This window comes from Hyla sarda, chromosome 8 (genome assembly GCF_029499605.1).
Source record: "Hyla sarda isolate aHylSar1 chromosome 8, aHylSar1.hap1, whole genome shotgun sequence".
NCBI classification, from domain to species: domain Eukaryota; kingdom Metazoa; phylum Chordata; class Amphibia; order Anura; family Hylidae; genus Hyla; species Hyla sarda.
Genome location: NC_079196.1, coordinates 53,928,818 through 53,947,256, shown reverse-complemented (window position 1 = coordinate 53,947,256; position 18,439 = coordinate 53,928,818). Strand labels below are relative to the sequence as shown.

At 46.8% G+C, this 18,439-nt stretch overlaps 1 protein-coding gene across 1 annotated transcript in view; it reads left to right on the top strand.

Moving 5' to 3' along the window:
- The window catches only part of SLC25A12 (solute carrier family 25 member 12), a 148,003-nt gene that overhangs the window by 4,861 nt on the left and 124,703 nt on the right, over positions 1–18,439 (top strand). Inside the window, exon 2 of the mRNA XM_056533973.1 lies at positions 331–378. Within this exon, the coding sequence (XP_056389948.1) occupies positions 331–378 (48 nt within the window). The remainder of the gene's footprint in view (positions 1–330; positions 379–18,439) is intronic.

Sequence of the window (18,439 nt, the reverse complement as noted above, 5' to 3'; positions counted from 1 at the left end):
TTTCTTTGGCCAGAATACCCCTTTAATTTGAGATTTCCTTTGCCATTATCCATTCCCAATACTATTATATTTACATTATTGGTAGAGAATGGGTGGAGGGGTCTTTACCTCTGTGGCTTAGACCAGTGGGATTATCATGTGTCTCTCCTGATCTGAGCCCAGCGGTAGAATCTGCAGTCACGATCCTGCCTTCCATGGCCCATTTTAATATTTGATTCTTTGTTCAACATTGAGTTCATTCCCTCTCTATTTTTTTTAGTTTAGTTAAGGGGGATCTAAAAATGTATGTACCCCAAATTTTTTACTAATTGTTTTCTAATCTTATTACAGTTTACTAAGAGAGCTGACCCCAATGAGCTGAAGACTATATTTTTAAAGGTAAGAAAATGGATGTTTGTAAATTTTATATTATTACTTATAGTGTTTATTGGAATAACTTGTGTTTATGTTCACACAATGGATTTTTCTGTCAGAAATCACAGTTTTGGATGCAGATTAGACTCATGCAAGGCTACCCAACATAGTTTTTCTATGGAAACAGCGTAGAATGATATAGGAAAAAACTGCTGCCGACCCTCAGCACTGCTGATATCCCACTAGTGCTGTTCCAATGGTGCCAATCCCCGGGCCTAGGAAATTTTTATTTAGCTTAGTAATGGCAGAGGTAGGTCACTGCTGTGGCCAGTGGGTATCTTATATGTGTAGACAGGAGACCAAGAAGTGCTTGGCAGGGTAGACCGCATCTGTTGAAATGACACTGGCAGGAGATCAGTGGCAAGCGAGTACGATTTTTTTTTCTTTATCATCCCAACCTGAGCTCTTTTCATTGTAAAAGGAAGGCCCTGATATACCCGTTCAAACAAAAAAACATAGAAAGCATCCCATTTTGGTCATGGGTGTGGCTATGTGAAGGCAGACCAACAAAGGGGAGGGGCCAAATGCTAATCATAGTTGGGTATAATAGGGTACATACTGGGGAAAAAAAAAAAAAAATATATATTATTTATATGTTTCTTTAAACATTATAGACCAAGATGAACTTCTAAATAAATCATTTAGTTACCAAATAACTAGGTATATTAGGAGACAAATATTCTCGCCATACATATTACCATCATACTGTTACTGAACAATAGGAGTGGGAACATAAGTAGATTAGGGAACAGTAGGTAGGTCCATTAAGTATTTAGGTCGCTCCAGTTGGTAGACAGATTTCTTCACCTAGTCTCCCAGTTATGCAGGTGCCCAGAGTAGGTAGGTCCCCGTGTTGATAGCCAATCCCCTATAAGAGGATTGTTAAAAGGGAGGTTTGGCTTCTTGTGGCTACATCCATAATGCAGGTGGCAATAAGATAGATTGACAGGGTGGGAGCCAATGGCTTTTAGCTCTGTCAAACAGCTGAGCACTGCATTTAACTATTTGGGGGCATATCGGAGCAGAAGGAATAGAGGCAGGGATGCTGGATATCCTGGGTCCCGCCTCCATTGAACCAAGCTTGCCATTTCCAGATTAGAAATGCCGGCTAATACAGCGGGTATTACCGTACCCGAACCACGGATCCAAATAAGTGATACCTCATTGTAATCCAGTTAACTCACACTCTAATCCAATCTATGTGGTTAAGTGTGGGTGAACCTGCTGTCCGTTTCTCTTTAAAGGCTATAGACTCCTTTGAAAATCATTTTCTTATTCTTGCTTTGTTTATATGATGGTGCAATGAACATTTCCCCTTAGGTCTTTATTAAAAATGATGCTTACTTTGGTTTCTACACCCTCAATGCTCTGTTTGAGATCTATTTTCTCTCTGTACTTGTACATAGCCTATATGATTCTCCTGTGCAATCTGCCTAGTATTTCTGCTCTCCTCTCTGCTGCTGTCTTTAAGGGTATGTTCACATGGCAGAAAGTCAATGCGGGATTATGCAGATGTTTCTGCTGTGGAAATCCAGATTCTGGCATTCCACAATGAAAATAGTCAGGTCTATTCTTTTTGTGAATATTTCTTGGAAATGCATTGCCGTCTATGAGACAGCACATTTCCGAGCAGTCCTAGTGCCTGCCGGATTCTTAAATTGTGCGGACATTCTGCACAAATTATGCCGTGTGAACATGGCCTAACTCTGATATGACGATTTAGAAAGTAGCTTAATTTTGAATTCAGGAAATCCACAATAGAAGTGAAACTGTCACGAAGAATATGCTTGTGAACCTGCACACACCGTGCACTAGGGCTTCACAAGCATATTCTAGGTATACCTTTAGTGGTATGCTATGCTGCTTTATATTTTATATTACCCTTGGGAGTCAGGCTGTCAGTGGGTGGTGGGGGTGGCGGAACCCTGGGTCTGCTCTGCTCCGGGCCGCACCGCCTCTTTCTGCTTACATCGCGCAGTTGATTGACAGCCAGGGCGTACGGGCATCAGAGCTGCACAGGGCCGCTGCCCACAGGAAAACCCTGCCTGCAATCAATTGAGCGATATAGGCAGAAAGAGGCGGTGTGGCCCGCTGAGCAGAGCAGACCCTGGGCTCCGCCTCTCCGCCTGACTTCCAAGGGTAACATAAAGCTTAAATCTGTAAGTATAAAGCAGCCTAGTGTACCACTAAAGGTATACCTAGAATATGCTTGTGAAGCCCTAGTGCACGGTGTGTGCAGCTTCACAAGCATATTCTTCATGACAGTTGCGCTTTAAATATCTTTTGCAACAAAAGTTTAAAGCTTCACTGTCATTAGAAAAAACCTTTGTTGTCCAGTCATGTCAAAAGTTCAGATCGCATAGGGTATCACTCCTGAGACCTGCTGTGATCGTGAGTTTGTGATGCAAAAAATGTGTCAGATAGAGTGGCCAGCCGGAAAGTGAAGAGCGATGCCATGCAATTCATAACTCGCGTGTTACGACTGAGGTGTGTTAGATCCACTAACCTGTGAGGATGATGACGTGGGCTGTATCAGGGAGCTGAGTCAAAGGTGCCACTGGCTTTCACCAGAGCCTGCCGCAAAGCGGGATGGACTTTCTGCAGCAGGCAGCACCCAGGTCGCTGCCCCGTATACCACTCGTCCACACAGGCAGCTGAGGTGTAATGTGGCACTGGAAGGATAAGGCAACACATAGTCAGGACTGGCAGGAGGTGAGGGCTGGCTGCACAGTAGCAAGGTCAGGTCATGTAGCAAGAGGTCAGAGGGCAGGCGGAACAGGAGCAAAGTTAGGATACGTAGCAGTAGGGTCAGATACACGGCAAGGCAAGACACAAACTGAACAATTTCTCTAAGGCTAATAAGGCACAAAGATCCAGCAAGGGTCATAAAGGAAGTGCTAGTACTTATAGGGTCATAGAGCAGCAAGAACCTTTAAATTTCAAAGAGCCGGCACGCGTGTGCCCTAGGAGGCGGGGATGCGCGCGCTGGCAAACAGGAAGCACACCGGGACGACGAGGGAGGTAAGAAGCAGAGGGCTGAATGCGATCGCATCGCAGGATGCAAATCGCAGTATGGACCGTGCCGGGCAGCAGAGGCCAGCATGTCTGACCATGGTGCAACTCCTAACATCACGATTGCAGGAGTGAGACCCAATGGGATCTTAACTTTTGATGTCACTGGAAAACAGTTCCAAATAACAGGGATGCTTTAAGGAACACACCAATACTGTCATCTAACGTGCCTTTATGACATGCCAGAAAATGAGTTTAGCTGTCTTCTCTATAATGTCGACCTAAATAATTAAGTAACACATTTTCCAGATTTACAAAAACCTTCTCCTATTTACTGTAGATGTGACAAAACTTTATGAAACAATAATTTTTTTTTTCACCTGTTCACACTGTGGAAATTCCGCTCGTGGAATTCCGATGCGGAATTCCTTTCGGCTTGAAAAAAGAACATGTTCATTCTTCAAGTGGAATCCGCGAGCAGAATCCAATCGAAGTCAATGGTAAAAAAAAAATTTCGTCCAACATTGTTTTCGCCCGGAATTTGTGCAAAAAAAATAAAAGGGAAATTCTAATGGGTGGTTGTAGGCCGTAGGCCAGCAAAAAAAAAAAAAAAAAAGTTTCCTCCTCTAAAGAGCGGAAATCTCACTTAAAAATTCCGCCATGGAATTAAGTTTTTTTTTTTCCGCGTGGAATTTGCACGGAATTACGCGCAAATTCCACGCAAAAAAAAAGCAAGATTTCTGCTCAAATTCCTCAGTGTGAACGTACCCATATGTAACTTGAATCCATCCCTATGGCCTCTCCTCCTCTGAAGGGAAGATGACTGAATGGCATATAATTTCCAAAGCTTTATTGGAAATCAGCCAGCCCGTTATGAATGCTAGATGGACAGCCCGGCGACCGCCACAACCGGAAATAAGTGATTTATACACTATATAGCTTTGTAGTGCAAGCATACAATAGCTCTTCATTATATAACAAATTGTGCAAGTTGTCTACTATTTGATGCACCGTACACTACTTTCTGCAGTGGATCTGTATTTATTATTTGCGCAAATTAGATTTAGAAGTGTTTTTTTTACTTTTTAGTTTTTTTGCGCAAACCTATACCACCTAATAGGACGCGTACAAATGTGTCAGATGCCAGAGCACAAAGCTTAAAGGGGTACTCCGCCCCTAGACATCTTATCCCCTATCCTAGACATCTTATCCCCTATACCAGAGGCAGGACCCTCTGCTGCACCCGGCGTTCATTTAGAGTGTCTGGTGCAGCGCCAGAGACTCATGCCGTCACGGGCATGCCCCCTCAATGCTAGTCTATGGGAGGGGGCGTGATGATCACGCCCCCTCCCATAGACTTGCATTGAGGGGGCATGCCCGTGACGTCACGAGCCAGGCGTGACCTTGATGTGACAAGCCTCCGCCCCGCATAGCCAGTCATCCGGCATGGAACAAAGTTCACACCGGATGTCTGGGGTGCCGCAGCTGAGATCACGGGGGTCCTGTCGCAGGGTAGGGAATAAGATGTCTAGGGGCGGAGTATCCCTTTAAACCTAGCTGTGCAGCTCACTGGTTTCTATAATTGTCCCCCATTTTGGTAAAAAACTGTGTAAAAAATACACCAAGCAAATTGGGGTAAAATCTATACTACCTCATACCAACATTGATAAATGTCCTCCTTTATCTCTGTCTATTATATGTCTTTATCTCCGTCTTAATTTTTTATTTTACCATTTCTCTGGATGATACCTGGTGGGGATTGTTCAGAACAGAGCTGTTTTTAGTACTATTTTTGAGCATAGTTTCTTAGACAATTGTATTCAGTAGTCAGCAAGTGGTCTGAACCTACATGTAAGAAAGAACACACAGGCAAAGTTGTTAACAAAAGAAAGATGCAGCTGAACCTTTACATTTAGTACAATAAAGCAGCCTCTGTTCTTTTATAGAAATGAAACAAAGAGATAGATTTTCAGATCTGCGCAGGTTTGTCATTCACAATACAATATGTTGGAATCAGAGCCTCATTTTCTATTCTACTAACAGGCTATAAAGATAATGTTTAGTGTTTGTCTCAGTCCGGTTTTAGACAAGCATCATATATGGCTGCATTTTTGGTAATTTGATCTTTAGTCCAGTGTCCCCCAGTTCACAAATGACTGCTATACGGGCCATTTAAGATACAGTTGTCCTTAAAGAGGTATTCCAATATGAATCATTAAAGGGGTTATCCAACATAAGGTGATTTTAGTACGTACCTGCCAGACAGTAATGGACATGATTAGGAAGGATCTGCGCTTGTCTTGGGGCTAAATGGCTATGTTGTGAGATTACCATAATACTGTGGCTAGCTTTTTGTGAACTTGTATTTCCTGTTTGAGTTTTCTTCTTTTGCCTACAAATTCCATTTTCCTCCCTCCCACTCATCAACCACCACACCCATTGAAACATAAATTAGCTGCATCAATTCAAAAGACCTGTGTTCTTCAATCAGGGTGCCCACAGCTGTTGCAAAAGTACAATTAGTTGCATGACTAGGGGAGATTCTAGTTCCTTGGTCCTTGTTACCTTACCCAACATGATTTCCCATTAATGACAGACACAATCATTTTGGTGCAAAGGCCACAGCAGCCCAATTTTATTTAACAAAACAGCTATAACATTGCAACTATAAACTTTTGTATGAACATCATACATTAATATGAACAATCCAAACTCCTTTTGGAACAAACAGTACTTATCAGGAGAAGAACCCAGAGGCACCTTCTACCTTTTACTTTCCATAAACCAGCCATTGAATAACTAGGGCCTCCTACTTTACTCCCAGCCTTCCATCACCTAGCCCAGGAGCACCATCTTTAGAGCCCCGAATCCCTCCCTGGGGCCCATGGCCGCAGAGACCTTACCACCGGGCCGTGTATCATCCACGCCCCACTTTCCACTCCAAACTCCATCAAGTACAGTGATGCCTCTAGATCCTTCTCCTGCCCCATCCACAACGACAGCGAGTGGGCCCTTATTCGCCAACGTTCCGCCAAACCATCACAGCGCGCTCCACCACCTCCTTAAGTTCCAGCAACCACAGATCCATCCCCAGATCATTTAAATGGATACTGCCATAAAATCGGGATCACCCGACTCCAACTCCCTGTGGCCTACCACCAAACCCCCATTACGAGCCACAAACTTCCCCACAGCCTTGTTCACTTTGGCCCGCGCTCTGTTCAGCCCCACCACCGACCTGGCCCACCTCCACTTCCTTCGAGCCACCATGTCCGACCAGATCAAAAGCAGGCCTGGAAAAGATGACCACAGACGAAGCATATACAATTTTATGTCCCTCATCAGGTCCCTAGACGTGTGGAACCCCAGGTCGTTTCCCCCAAGGTGCAAGACCAGGACATCAGGGGGCCTGTACATCCTCATATAAAACTGAACGCACGGCAACAGATCGGGACCACGCATGCCCCCTTGCCCCAACCACCGATCTCCACCCCAGAACGGGGAAAACTCAGTTGCCGACCAGCCGGTTGGACCTCCACTCTCATCCACATACACATAGGAGTGGCCATCGATCCACATCAAGTACAGGCGGGGACCTAAAAGAAAAGAAAAGCATGCCAGCCACAGAACAAGAAAAAATAAAATAATTAGGCCGCAACATATATCTTTAACTGGTCAGAATCCCACCTCCCAATACGCTTGATCAAGTCAGGCCCCAACCCCCACCGACACGCTCCCGTTGCCACGCCAATCCGAAAGGAGTGGGAACTATACTCCTCAGCCTGACAGCCAGCCTCCCACAAACATCCATATGAACCAAAAGAGGGCCAAAACCAGGTGGGCGCACTGCTAGAAATCCCAGTAGCAAGCCACCGGACACATCCCAGACCCCTCCAAAGGCGCCAGCCTTACAACCACTCCCCTGCCTATCTGGTCCGTCTTCGAGCTCCGAAGCAAACATTCCAAGACCCCATCCTCAACCCGAACATCCGCAAAAAAGCAACCCCTTCGCACGGAGTCTACTAGGAGCAACCAGTTCCGATATCTGAAAAATCCCCAAAAATGACAATGCAAAAGCCAAACTAAATAAAACTACCTCATACTGTGAAGCACAAACCCCAGCAAACAAGACCCCCAACTGCGACAGCAGCTGGAAAGATACTGGCTTCTTCGTATCCCTCCAAACCACCCCTTTCCGAAAACCCCCGCACCACCTGCCGAACCAGAAAAATCTTCGTAATATCCGGCAACCCCCGCACCTTGAACCAATAAGCCAGGGTCGACAAGCGACGGCCCAACCCTGAAGGGGAGACGCCCTCACAAAAAGCCCTGCCGACATAGAAAAGGAGAGCTGCCTCCCACTCAGAATCCGTCGCCCCCAAATTCAAGCATCCCACTAGGGCCTCCCAATCAGTCCACCACCGCCTGTATGCATCCCAAGTAGCCCCACTCACGGCCGACCAGACCCAACGCCACAGCTACACCAGACTCCACAGCAAAGCGGGACAATGGACCGCAATCTCCGCTGCCTCCAGTGCCAGCTCCCAAAAACGCTTCCACTGAAAATGAGAGATGGCGTCACCGACATCATTAACCACCCCGGGAACATGCAAAGCCACAAATTGAGAATTTAGCTACAAAGCCCGCAACACCAATCTGAGTAACAGATTGACCACCGAGGGGGAATTTGCTGTTTGCCCTTTAATGGCCTGCACCACACCCAGATTGTCGCAATGGAAGCACACCTTCCAATTGCGCAACAACTCCCCACAAATCTCAACCGCAATAATAATGGGGAACAGCTCCAGAAGTGCCAGGTTTTTTGTGAGCTCAGCCACTCACCAAGCATCAGGCCATGAACCCGCAGACCACTGTCCCTGCAGATACGCCCCAAACCCACAGCTACCCGTTGCATCCGTGAACAAATCCAAATCCCCTCTAGACACCGGACGATCCATGACCATAGACCAACCGTTGTACCGGCTCAAAAATTCCTTTCAAACACCCAAATCCGCCTACAAATCGGCAGACAACCGAACAAAATGGTGTGGCCGCACCAACCCCGCCATAGCCGCCGGCAAAACACCCGAACCATGGGTAGGCAAAATTCAGCTGACCCAGCAACTCCCGAACCTCCCGCAAACGCAATTTGCAAACCTGGCACCCACTGCCTCCCGCAGCTCCGTGAGCTTATCCTCTGGCAGCCTACATTCTAGGACCACCGTGTCAATCACGATCCCCAGGAACTTAACGACCGTCGCCGGACCCTCCGTCTTGTCGGGGGCCAAGTGAACCCCAAAACATCCGGCCACACGCTCCATAACTTGAAGCAGGATAGCACAGACCCTGGACCCCGCCGGGCCGATGAATAAAAAATCATCCAGATAGTGAAGCACGGAGTAAATTTTCGACTCCCGCGTCACCACCCATTCCAAAAAGGAACTAAACTGTTCAAAATATTAACAAGAAACCGAACACCCCATAGGCAGGAAAAGATCCACAACATACCACCCCTCTAGACAACAACCACGCAACGGAAAACTGTCAGGATGGACGGGCAGCAGCCGAAAGGCAGCCTCAATATGTGTCTTAGCCAGCAGAGCTCCCCGCCCATACCGCTGCACCCACGTATACGAAACGGCACAAACCGCCGGATCGAAACCATTATTCACAGACAGAGAGGTGGTGAATGAGCCGAAACTTATTGGGCTCCTTCGGCACTAGGCGAAAAGGGGAAACCCGCAATCCCGGCAATGGAGGGGACTCAAAAGGCCCCGCCATCCTGCTTAACTCCACTTCCTTCAACAACTTAACCAGGGCGGAGCCGGGCAGAAACCAAATTCCGCACAGCCCCCCACCGAACCTGCCGCCGAACTCTGAATTTGAAACCCATTCGAAAAACCAGCACGCAACAAGGCCTCCGATGCCTTATTTGTATACAGGTCTAGGAAGGGCGCCATCCTTCCCACCGGCGTCACCCCTCTTGAAGTCAGAGTCAACACCCCCCCCCCCGCCTCTCTTAAAACAGCGGGACAGGCAGTGGACGCTTCCATACCTGGAGCACTCCGCTCCAAACTTGTTAAGCATACCCCTTTAGCCATCTCCCCTAGTAGGTGCCAGTGCCTGCCGGTGCCATCCCAAAAGGACTGCGGCCCACTCCGAGGGTTGGCCATGAGCCTCATCCACAAGCCGATATCCTTGTGGTCCCACAGCAAGGTAGGCCTGAAGCCAGTTGGAAAATGACCGCAGTGTCAATCGATACCACCGCCGCTCTTCTTCCTCCTCCTTAACCTTCTTCTTTCCCTCATCCGGTTTAACCCTGTCCAGATAAAATGTTTCCAATGGTAGCAGAGAAAAAATCTCCACGTATTCGCCCTTCCAAATTTTTTCCCACACCTCAGCCTTCAGATGAGCCCCCAAGGTGATTCAAACGGTGACTCCGGTTGGCTCAGTTTTGACCCGTATGCGGTTTCCTGACCGGACCTAAAACCGTAGTATACTATGGTTTTAGGTCCGGTCCAAAACAGGATACGGGTCAAAACTGAGCCGACCGGAGTCACCGTTTGACTCCGGTCGACTCATTAAAGTAAATGGAGTAACGAGCTGATCCGGCTGGGGTAAGGGAGCGCCCGGTTTTCCCCTCCCTCAGCCAGGCGCTCCCGTACCCCAGCCGGATCAGCTTGTCACTCCATTTACTTTAATGAGCCGACCGGAGTCAAACGGTGACTCCGGTCGGCTCAGTTTTGACCCGTATCCTGTTTTGGACCAGACCTAAAACCGTAGTATACTACGGCACCCATATGTAAAAAAACGAGATGTGAATGCAGCCTTAGAGAAGTATAGTTCAAAGCTTAGTTTTTCCTTTTGAGTCCTTTCTGAAAAAAAAAAAAAATAAAGTTTTTTTTGGAATAGGGACTTAATAAGTTACTCCTATTTCTCCTTTCCTAAAGACCAAAGCTATTCAGAATCTAACAGGAAAGGGACTATAGTGGGAAAGCTGTAGTTTTCTCGTTCACATTGTAGTATGGATGTGTAGGTCACCGATCCTCGAGGTCAGCATCTGTCAAAGGTCGGTGACTCTGTTCTAAAGATAGAAATAGCAGTGTTCTAAATGAAGGAAGGGAATAACTGCATGTTACAAGTTTGTTTCATCACAAATGGTAGAAGGTTGGACACTGTGTAAACAAGAGGCCAATGGGTCTTCCTAGTATGACATTGTATATGGATACTGAATATGATGCACACACTGGAAGATCATTAATTGCTGATATGCTTTATGCGTCTTTCTTAAAAATTTGCAGTTTTTGGTGCATTTCTTAGGTCTTGTTCACATCCGCTTGGGGCCTTTAGTCACAGAGTTTGTTCACTGCAGAAAACCTGAGCCGGACGATACATTGCACAACGAACATGAATGGATCCCAACTGATTCCATTGAGTTTATTGGGTTCCATTGGGTTTCCGTCTGGAGTCCAGATTTGAGCAGATAAAAAAAAAAAGCTTGTAGCATTTTCTTTGTCTTCTCAGGCACAGCTATTTAAATGGATCCATAGTTTCAGGTCCTGCACATCTCGTATCTTCACAGCATAGACAAGTGCCTTCAGCTGACCCCAAACATAAAAGTCTAAGGGGGTCAGATCGGGAGACCTTGGGGGCCATTCAACTGGCCCACATCGACCAATCCACTTTCCAGGAAACTGTTCATCTAGGAATGCTCGGACCTGACACCCATAATGTGGTGGTGCACCATCTTGCTGGAAAAACTCAGGGAACGTGCCAGCTTCAGTGCATAAAGAGGGAAAAACATCATCATGTAGCAATTTCGCATATCCAGTGGCCTTGAGGTTTCCATTGATGAAGAATGGCCCCCTTAGACTTTTATCTTTGGGGTCATCTGAAGGCAATTGTCTATGCTGTGAAGATACGAGATGTGCAGCACCTGAAACTACGAATACTGGAAGCCTGTGCTAGCATTTCTCCTGCGGTGTTGCTATCAGTGTGTGAAGAGTGGGAGAAGAGGGTTGCATTGACAATCCAACACAATGGGCAGCACATTGAACACATTTTATAAGTGGTCAGAAACTTGTAAATAACTCATGAAAGAATAAAGTTACGTTAAAACCAAGCACAACATTGTTTTTCTTGTGAAATTCCCAATAAGTTTGATGTGTCACATGACCCTCTTCCTATTAAAAAAACAAAAGTTGGATTCAAAGTTGAGTTTTCTGTCTAATTGCCCTCTGATGACTCACGTCCCGGGAGCTGTGCAGTTCCTATGGGGATATTTTCCCATCATGCACAGCTCCCGGGACGTGACATCATCATTGAGCAGTTAGACAGAAAACTTCAGAAGCTAATAACTATTGGAAGGATTAAGATTTTTTAATAGAAGTAATTTACAAATCTGTTTAACTTTCCAGAGCCAGTTGATATATATATATATATAAAAAAAGGTTTTGCCTGGAATACCCCTTTAAGGTGTATCCATATAAATGGCCCACCCTGTACATTGTAGTAGCATGTGTCTCTTAGTGTGCATTCTTGTCTTCATAGGTGCAAACCAAATAAATGTAAGCTACAAATACAATGCTCTTTTTTCATTATACATTGTACATTTATTGTACATAAATTGAGGTTGGTCCAGGCCTCCTTAGTTTGCTGGAACACCCCAATTATATTACATCTCGTAATCAAATTTCTAATCGTAAATGGTAGAACTTAAAGTAAAATTTATGAGAGCTGGTATTTATAGAACAATGTTGCTTATGAGAATTAAATGTGTGGGTAAGGACTATAAAGAGTTTCACTAAAATCACTCCATTTTATTTTTGGCATAAGTGAAAAAAAAAGATGTATAAATAATATTGACTATGGAGAGACGAGCAGCTTGGAAGGTGACATGAACTTGTGTGTAGGACATTTCATGTTCGTGCTCTTAAAGGCCACACATTCCGGCCTAAATTTGGCTTCCCTTCCTGAAGGAGCTCTGTATAGAGAAACCGAGTGGTACATTATGTCCTTATACAACTGGCATTCTGGTTTATCAACAAAGTCTGTACCACAAAGGAAGAAATGTGTGTACTAAAGTCCTCCTTTAATTACAAATTGCCTTTTTAATATTAAGCTTTGAGTCTCTATGTCTGGTCTCTCAGAGTTATGTAAAATAGTCTAAATAGTCTTCATTCATTGTCACTTCTTGTAATAATAATGTATAAGAGTCTGGGACTGCAGGATAAGTGATACGTCCTACTGTATAGTGTGTACTTTTATTTAAACATAGGATATATGATAGCAGGAGCCTCTCTGTCTTGGTCCCATTGACCTTGGTTTGGAGATGGATTCCGGGCACTACAGAGGAGTCATTTAGTGGTTGCGTCTTCAGGTCACTTTTATTGTTCCTCAGCTTTCCTTCCTCCAATTTCTGTATAGTATCATTCACTACTTTATGCTCCATTTATATTACTCTGTCCGTTCCTTGACAGGCAATTAGAAAAATACATTGTTGTATGTATAGATCCATTGTGTTCTGGTTATCAGATACATGGGCAGCATTTTTCTCCATGATTGGCACTGTTGTTTTGTTGTTTGAGTCCATGGGTTGAAGCCATCTTTATATGTGCCTTTTTGTATTCCCACTCCACAATTTGGCAAATGTGTAGGTCACTGTCTTAAAGGGGTACTCCACTGGAAAACATTTTATTTTAAACAACTGATTCCAGAAAGTTAAACAGATTTGTAAATTACTTCTATTTATATATAAATCTTAACCCTTCCAATACTTATCAGCTGCTGTATACTACAGAGGAATTATTTTTAAATTTTTTTTTAGTTTCTTTTTTAATTTCCTTTCTGTCTGACCACAGTGCTCTCTGCTGTCACCTCTGTCCATATCAGGAACTGTCCAGAGCAGGATAGATTTGCTATGGGAATTTGCTCCTACTATCGAGAGAGTATGGACAGAGGTGTCAGCAGGGAACACTGTGGTCAGGCAGAAAGGAAATTCAAAAAGAAAAGAACTTCCTGTGGAGCATACAGCAGCTTATAAATAGAAGTAATTTACAAATCTGTTTAACTTTCAGGCACCTGTTGAGTTAAAAAAAAAAATGTTTTCCAGCGGAGCACCCCTGTTACGCCGAGCGCTCCGGGTCCCCGCTCCTCCCCGGAGCGCTCGCTACACTCTCCTCATTGCAGCGCTCCGGTCAGATCCACTGACCCGGGGCGCTGCGATACTGCCTCCAGCCGGGATGCGATTCGCGATGCGGGTAGCGCCCGCTCGCGATGCGCACCCCGGCTCCCGTACCTGACTCGCTCTCCGTCGGTCCTGTCCCGGCGCGCGCGGCCCCGCTCCTTAGGGCGCGCGCGCGCCGGGTCTTTGCGATTTAAAGGGCCACTGCGCCGCTGATTGGCGCAGTGGTTCCAATTAGTCTGATCACCTGTGCACTTCCCTATATCACCTCACTTCCCCTGCACTTCCTTGCCGGATCTTGTTGCCATCGTGCCAGTGAAAGCGTTTCCCTGTGTGTTCCTAGCCTGTGTTCCAGACCTCCTGCCGTTGCCCCTGACTACGATCCTTGCTGCCTGCCCCGACCTTCTGCTACGTCCGACCTTGCTTCTGCCTACTCCCTTGTACCGCGCCTATCTTCAGCAGTCAGAGAGGTTGAGCCGTTGCTAGTGGATACGACCTGGTCACTACCGCCGCAGCAAGTCCATCCCGCTTTGCGGCGGGCTCTGGTGAAAACCAGTAGTGACTTAGAACCGATCCACTAGCACGGTCCACGCCAATCCCTCTCTGGCACAGAGGATCCACTACCTGCCAGCCGGCATCGTGACAGTAGATCCGGCCATGGATCCCGCTGAAGTTCCTCTGCCAGTTGTCGCTGACCTCACCACGGTGGTCGCCCAGCAGTCACAACAGATAGCGCAACAAGGCCAACAGCTGTCTCAACTGACCGTTATGCTACAGCAGTTACTACCACAGCTTCAGCAATCATCTCCTCCGCCAGCTCCTGCACCTCCTCCGCAGCGAGTGGCCGCTTCTGGTCTACGCCTATCCTTGCCGGATAAATTTGATGGGGACTCTAAGTTTTGCCGTGGCTTTCTTTCCCAATGTTCCCTGCACCTGGAGATGATGTCGGACCAGTTTCCCACTGAAAGGTCTAAGGTGGCTTTCGTAGTCAGCCTTCTGTCTGGAAAAGCCCTGTCTTGGGCCACACCGCTCTGGGACCGCAATGACCCCGTCACTGCCTCTGTACACTCCTTCTTCTCGGAAATCCGAAGTGTCTTTGAGGAACCTGCCCGAGCCTCTTCTGCTGAGACTGCCCTGTTGAACCTGGTCCAGGGTAATTCTTCCGTTGGCGAGTATGCCGTACAATTCCGTACTCTTGCTTCAGAATTATCCTGGAATAATGAGGCCCTCTGCGCGACCTTTAAAAAAGGCCTATCCAGCAACATTAAAGATGTTCTGGCCGCACGAGAAATCCCTGCTAATCTACATGAACTCATTCACCTAGCCACTCGCATTGACATGCGTTTTTCCGAAAGGCGTCAGGAGCTCCGCCAAGATATGGACTCTGTTCGCACGAGGCGTTTCTTCTCCTCGGCTCCTCTCTCCTCTGGTCCCCTGCGATCCGTTCCTGTGCCTCCCGCCGTGGAGGCTATGCAGGTCGACCGGTCTCGCCTGACACCTCAAGAGAGGACACGACGCCGCATGGAGAATCTCTGCCTGTACTGTGCTAGTACCGAACACTTCCTGAGGGATTGTCCTATCCGTCCTCCCCGCCTGGAAAAACGTACGCTGACTCCGCACAAAGGTGAGACAGTCCTTGATGTCTACTCTGCTTCTCCACGTCTTACTGTGCCTGTGCGGATGTCTGCCTCTGCCTTCTCCTTCTCTACTATGGCCTTCTTGGACTCTGGATCTGCAGGAAATTTTATTTTGGCCTCTCTCGTCAACAGGTTCAACATCCCAGTGACCAGTCTCGCCAGACCCCTTTACATCAATTGTGTAAACAATGAAAGATTGGACTGTACCATACGTTTCCGCACGGAGCCCCTTCTAATGTGCATCGGATCTCATCACGAGAGGATTGAACTTTTGGTCCTCCCCAATTGCACTTCTGAAATTCTCCTTGGACTTCCCTGGCTTCAACTTCATTCCCCAACCCTGGATTGGTCCACTGGGGAGATCAAGAGTTGGGGGCCCTCTTGTTCCAAGGACTGTCTAAAACCGGTTCCCAGTAACCCTTGCCGTGACTCTGTGGTTCCTCCAGTAACCGGTCTCCCTAAGGCCTATATGGACTTTGCGGATGTTTTCTGCAAAAAACAAGCTGAGACTCTACCTCCTCACAGGCCTTATGATTGTCCTATCGACCTCCTCCCGGGCACTACTCCACCCCGGGGCAGAATTTATCCTCTGTCCGCCCCAGAGACTCTTGCCATGTCTGATTACGTCCAGGAAAATTTAAAAAAGGGCTTTATCCGTAAATCCTCCTCTCCTGCCGGAGCCGGATTTTTCTTTGTGTCCAAAAAAGATGGCTCCCTACGTCCTTGCATTGACTACCGCGGTCTTAATAAAATCACGGTTAAGAACCGCTACCCCCTACCCCTCATCTCTGAACTCTTTGATCGCCTCCAAGGTGCCCACATCTTTACTAAACTGGACTTAAGAGGTGCTTATAATCTCATCCGCATCAGAGAGGGGGATGAATGGAAAACGGCATTTAACACCAGAGATGGACACTTTGAGTATCTGGTCATGCCCTTTGGCCTGTGCAACGCCCCTGCCGTCTTCCAAGACTTTGTTAATGAAATTTTTCGTGATCTTTTATACTCCTGTGTTGTTGTATATCTGGACGATATCCTGATTTTTTCTGCCAATCTAGAAGAACACCGCCAGCATGTCCGTATGGTTCTTCAAAGACTTCGTGACAATCAACTCTATGCCAAAATTGAGAAATGTCTGTTTGAATGCCAATCTCTTCCTTTTCTAGGATACTTGGTCTCTGGCCAGGGACTACAAATGGATCCAGACAAACTCTCTGCCGTCTTAGATTGGCCACGCCCCTCCGGACTCCGTGCTATCCAACGCTTTTTGGGGTTCGCCAATTATTACAGGCAATTTATTCCACATTTTTCTACCGTTGTGGCCCCTATCGTGGCTTTAACCAAAAAAAATGCCGATCCCAAGTCTTGGCCTCCTCAAGCGGAAGACGCCTTTAAACGACTCAAGTCTGCCTTTTCTTCTGCTCCCGTGCTCTCCAGACCTGACCCTTCCAAACCCTTCCTATTGGAGGTTGATGCCTCCTCAGTGGGAGCTGGAGCTGTTCTTCTACAAAAAAATTCTTCCGGGCATGCTGTCACTTGTGGTTTTTTTTCTAGGACCTTCTCTCCGGCGGAGAGGAACTACTCCATCGGGGATCGAGAGCTTCTAGCCATCAAATTAGCACTTGAGGAATGGAGGCATCTGCTGGAGGGATCAAGATTTCCAGTTATTATTTACACCGATCACAAGAACCTCTCCTACCTCCAGTCTGCCCAACGGCTGAATCCTCGCCAGGCCCGGTGGTCTCTGTTCTTTGCCCGATTTAATTTTGAAATTCACTTTCGGCCTGCCGATAAGAACATTAGGGCCGATGCTCTCTCTCGTTCCTCGGATGCCTCGGAAGTTGAACTCTCTCCGCAACACATCATTCCTCCTGACTGCCTGATTTCCACTTCTCCAGCCTCCATCAGGCAAACTCCTCCAGGAAAGACCTTTGTTTCTCCACGCCAACGCCTCGGAATCCTCAAATGGGGTCACTCCTCCCATCTCGCAGGTCATGTGGGCATCAAGAAATCTGTGCAACTCATCTCCCGCTTCTATTGGTGGCCGACTCTGGAGACGGATGTTGTGGACTTTGTGCGAGCCTGCACTATCTGTGCCCGGGATAAGACTCCTCGCCAGAAGCCCGCTGGTTTTCTTCATCCCCTGCCTGTCCCCGAACAGCCTTGGTCTCTGATTGGTATGGATTTTATTACTGATTTACCCCCTTCCCGTGGCAACACTGTTATTTGGGTGGTCGTTGATCGATTCTCCAAAATGGCACATTTCATCCCTCTTCCTGGTCTTCCTTCAGCGCCTCAGTTGGCTAAACAATTTTTTGTACACATTTTTCGTCTTCACGGGTTGCCTACGCAGATCGTCTCGGATAGAGGCGTCCAATTCGTGTCTAAATTCTGGAGGGCTCTCTGTAAACAACTCAAGATTAAATTAAATTTTTCTTCTGCATATCATCCCCAATCCAATGGACAAGTAGAAAGAATTAACCAGGTCTTGGGTGATTATTTACGACATTTTGTTTCCTCCCGCCAGGATGACTGGGCAGATCTCCTTCCATGGGCCGAATTCTCGTATAACTTCAGAGTCTCTGAATCTTCCTCCAAATCCCCATTTTTCGTGGTGTACGGCCGTCACCCTCTTCCCCCCCTCCCTACCCCCTTGCCCTCTGGTCTGCCCGCTGTGGATGAAATTTCTCGTGACCTTTCCATCATATGGAGAGAGACCCAAAATTCTCTCTTACAGGCTTCATCACGCATGAAGAAGTTCGCGGATAAGAAAAGAAGAGCTCCTCCCATTTTTTCCCCTGGAGACAAGGTATGGCTCTCCGCTAAATATGTCCGCTTCCGTGTCCCTAGCTACAAGTTGGGACCACGCTATCTTGGTCCTTTCAAAATTTTGTGTCAGATTAATCCTGTCTCTTACAAACTTCTTCTTCCTCCTTCTCTTCGTATTCCTAATGCCTTTCACGTTTCTCTTCTTAAACCACTCATCATCAACCGTTTCTCTCCCAAATCTGTTCCTCCCACTCCTGTTTCCGGCTCCTCGGACATCTTCTCAGTCAAAGAGATTCTAGCATCTAAAAAGGTCAGAGGGAAAACCTTTTTTTTAGTGGATTGGGAGGGTTGTGGTCCAGAAGAGAGATCCTGGGAACCTGAGGACAATATCCTAGACAAAAGTCTGCTCCTCAGGTTCTCAGGC